This window comes from Mustelus asterias, chromosome 14 (assembly GCF_964213995.1).
Source record: "Mustelus asterias chromosome 14, sMusAst1.hap1.1, whole genome shotgun sequence".
NCBI lineage: Eukaryota > Metazoa > Chordata > Chondrichthyes > Carcharhiniformes > Triakidae > Mustelus > Mustelus asterias.
Window position 1 is genome coordinate 84150231 of NC_135814.1, and position 4263 is coordinate 84154493.

Consider the following 4263-nt stretch of genomic DNA (forward strand, 5'->3'; position numbering starts at 1 on the left):
GGCAGATGACCCAATGTGGCATTTCAAATAACTGCAATCGGGGCCCCGTGCTAAAAATGTTCCCACTGTTGTTCCTCACCCGGATCCTACCAACACAATAAAGCCCAATATTGCAGTTACAATACCTTTACTTGACTCAGCATGAATGCACTTTGGATTCCAGGCCTTTGAAATATTTACAGAACAATTAAAACAGCATCAAAGTGACAATACCTTTACTGGGCTCAACATAAGTACATTTTGGATCCTTGCCATTCGAATTTTTTCACAAACAATTAAAACAGCATCAAAGCAGAATGGATAGAATCAGTGTCCTCTCTAGAAACCTGAATAGGGGGATTTTGTCTGCAATGACTATAGTTTTTTTTCAAATTTGTTTTTTTGTGCTGATATACGCTGTTGAATCTATTAGAATAACAAAAGTATTCCCTACAGTGGTGTTTCAGTCCAGCGTATAAATATCCAGCTGTGTGAAACAGTGCAATGTCCAGGTAGTTGTCTAACTGACTGTGTCGCTCAAAATGGGCAAGGTAAGATTAACTCTCAAGTTTCTAACATAATGTTTCATAAAATTGTTAAATTTATGAAATTATTGATTTAATTAATCCCATTTTAATTCCCCACAGATTATCTTTTACGAGGACAGGAACTTCCAGGGTCGGCACTATGAGTGCAGCACTGACTGCGCTGACCTGTCCCCTTACTTCAGTCGCTGTAACTCCATCCGTGTGGAGAGTGACTGGTGGGTGGTGTATGAGAAACCCAATTACATGGGATACCAGTATGTTCTGAGCAGGGGAGAATATCCTGACTACCAGCGCTGGATGGGATTCAATGAGTGTATCAGGTCATGTCGCTCCTTCCCTCATGTAAGTAATAATGCCATGTTAATGATCAGTTTCAGGTCATTTCCTGAAATGATTTATATTTGTTACGGTCTATCAATAATTTATTGCTTATTCCCAGCCATTTCATTATTTATGCCTTTCACATAAATTGAGACACAATTATTCTCACTCACTTTTCCTGTCATGAGTGGCAAATTCATATTTTAGTTATTCTGCTTCGTGCTATTTCAAACATTCAAAATAAACTAAAATTAAGCAACAAACATCTAAAATTTGGAAGATAGAGCCAAAAATACTGTCTGTTTTTAATTAGTTGTGAATTTACAGTAAGTAAACAGAAAAATGAAGGTATAAAGGCTGCACAATCATTTTTTGTGCACATGGGTACTTCCCTAACTCCTGGTATCTTCAACCAGGGCTTCAAGTGTTTATTGTGTTAACATTAGCGCAGAGAGGGTTGTGGATGAATTGTGCCTATTTGTGTATTGAGGACCATTCCTCAATGAAATTCTTGTCACTTTTCCCTGAAAGCCCTCGAACCCATCAGTAACATTTTAGCAGAGGAGTGCCGAGATGTAGCAGTAACAATTCAGATTTAATTTCACTTATGATCACAGTTTGAATAACTTGTGTTAACTCACAATATGCTCAAACGTCTTGTGGTTTGCTTTTATAAATTCTCAGCATTGTTGCTAACAGCTTCGCAGCAAATAAACACATTCAGCAAATGGGTTGTTATCCTATTCCAAAAGCTTTGTCATTTCTCCCTTCACTGATAGATGTAGGGTTACATATTTAGAATCATAAAATCAGAGAATGGTTAGAGGACATCAAGGCCATGGGTGGCACAGTGGTTGGCACTGCTGCCTCACAGCGCCAGGGACCTGGGTTCGATTCCCGGCTTGGTTCACTGTCTGTGCAGAGTCTGCACATTCTCCCCGTGTCTGTGTGGGTTTCCTTCGGGTGCTCCGGTTTCCTCCCACAGTCTGAAAGACGTGCTGGTTAGGTGCATTGGCCATGCTAAATTCTCCTTCAGTACACCTAAAGAGATGCCAGAGTGTGGCAACTAGGGGATTTCACAGTAACTTCATTGCAGTGTTAATGTAAGCCTACTTGTGACACTAATAAATAAACTTTAAAAAAATATGACTGTCTGCAGGAATAATTTGGTTGGTCCCTCTCCCTGTCTTTTGACGTAGTCCTGCAAATTGTTTCACTTAAGGTGCTTGTTCAATTCCTTTTTAAAAACCACAAATAAATTGTCTTCACAATTCTTTCAGGTAGCACATTCCAGACCAGAGCCATTTGTTGTGCGAGAAATGTTTTGCCTTTGGTTCTTTTGAGAACCACTTTAAATCCATGCTCTCTAATCCTCAACCGTTCCACCAATGGGAACAGGTTCTCTCTATCTACTCTGTCTGCACACCTCATGATTTTGTACACTCCTATCAAATCTTTCTCAACCTCAGCTTTTTATAAGCTATTCGTGGAACATCTCTGGAACAATTATTATAAATCTTTTCTGCAGCCTTCACATCCTTCCTAAAACGGTGGTGTCCAGAATTGGACACAGTGCTCCAATTAAAGCCAAAACAGTGTTTTTTCATTGTTCACCACAACCTCCTTGCTGTTCCATGCCATGGTTTATTGAGCCCCAAACCCTGTTTGCCTTTTAACCGCTTGCTCAACCTGTTAAGTGCTTTTACAATTTTTACTCATAAACTCCCAAATCTCTAGTCGTGCAGCTCCTTTAGAATTATCCCCTTAAGGTTAATTTGCCTTTCCACATTCTTCCACCCATAGCGTCTTTCATGTCCCTGCTTAAATTTCTTGTGCCACATGTCCACCCATTCCACCAGCCTTTCGATGTCCTCTTGAAATCTATTGTCTTCACAGTTCACTGTACTTGCAAGCTTTGAGTCATCTGCGGATTTTGAAATTGTGCCCCATAGGCCCAAGTCCAATTCATATATATCAAGGGGCAGCATGGTGGCACAGTGGTTAGCACTGCTGCCTCACAGCGCCAGGGACCCAGATTCAATTCTGGCCTTGGGTAACTGTGTGGAGTTTGCATGCTCTCCTCGTGTCTGCATGGGTTTCTTCCAGGTGCTCCGGTTCCCTCCCACAGTCCAAACATGTGCAGGTTAAGTCTTACAGAAGGAGGCCATTAGGCTCATCAAGCCTGCACTGACGACAATCCCACCCAGGCCCTATCCCCGTAACCCCACATATCTACCCTGTCAATCCCCCGACACTAAGAGGCAATGTAGCATGGCCAATTCACTTCAATTCTATGGTAAGTAAAGCAGTGGTTCGTGTTTCTTGTTCTAAAATGCTGTAATCTTGGAACACTCTTCAATCCATTTCATACTCATATACATTATATGTGTACATTATGCTGCTACATTATGACTGATATATATTTTCTATTACAGTATAGAGGAGGTTCCTACAAAATGAGGATTTACGAGAGGCCTGACTTTGGGGGACAGATGATGGAATTCATGGATGACTGTCCCTCTGTCTACGATCGTTTCCGTTACCGTGACATTCACTCCTGCCATGTGATGGACGGTTATTGGATCTTCTATGAACATCCCAACTACAGAGGCCGACAGTACTTCCTGAGACCCGGTGAATACAGGAGATACAGTGACTGGGGCGGCTTCAACTCAACTATCGGATCTTTCAGACGCATGAGGGATTTCTAATCGCTCGCCAAAAAAAAGAGATTTTCTCATGTTGAAATATTTTGAATCATAATAAAGGGACTATCAGCACAACTGATTTTTCTTTGTATTGTGTTATTTGTGCCTCTGCGCCTCCAGACATTATATAATATTGTATTACAATAATTGAGAAAAAAAGATTTCCCATAAAATGAGAAAAAGATAATGCCAGAAAAGGGTGAAACAGTGGTGATTCATTCTGACAGCTCTCCAGATAGATAAAGAACAAAGAACAAAGAAAATTACAGCGCAGGAACAGGGCCTTCGGCCTTCCAAGCCTGCACCAACAATACTACCCAACTTAACTAAAACCCCTACCCGTCCGGGGACCATATCCCTCTATTCCTATCTATTCATGTACTTGTCAAGATGTCCCTTAAAAGTCACTACCATATCTGCTTCCACTACTTCCCCCGGCAGCAAGTTCCAGGCACCCACCACCTTCGGTGTAAAAAATCTGCCTCGTACATCCCCTTTAAACCTTGCCCCTCGCACCTTAAATCTGTGCCCCCTAGTAATTGACTCTTCCACCATGGGAAAAAGCTACTAACTATCCACTCTGTCCATGTCTCTCATAATCTTGTAGACTTCTATCAGGTCACCCCTCAACCTCTGTCGTTCCAGTGAGAACAAACCAAGTTTCTCCAACCTCTCCTCATAGCTGATGCCCTCCATACCAGGCAACA

General features: G+C 41.6%; 1 protein-coding gene across 2 annotated transcripts; it reads left to right on the forward strand.

Annotated features, from left to right (window-relative positions):
* Window positions 1–521: 521 nt before the first annotated feature.
* LOC144503826 (gamma-crystallin S-1-like) lies at window positions 522–3559 on the forward strand. 2 transcript variants are annotated; one of them, XM_078228754.1, is made up of 3 exons: window positions 522–530; window positions 627–873; window positions 3291–3559. In XM_078228754.1, the coding sequence occupies exons 1-3, from the start codon at window positions 522–524 to the stop codon at window positions 3557–3559; spliced, it is 525 nt and encodes a 174-aa protein (XP_078084880.1). The 2 variants fall into 2 exon arrangements, with proteins under 2 accessions (XP_078084880.1, XP_078084879.1); XM_078228753.1 differs by having other exon boundaries at window positions 627–869; window positions 3284–3559.
* Window positions 3560–4263: the final 704 nt, after the last annotated feature.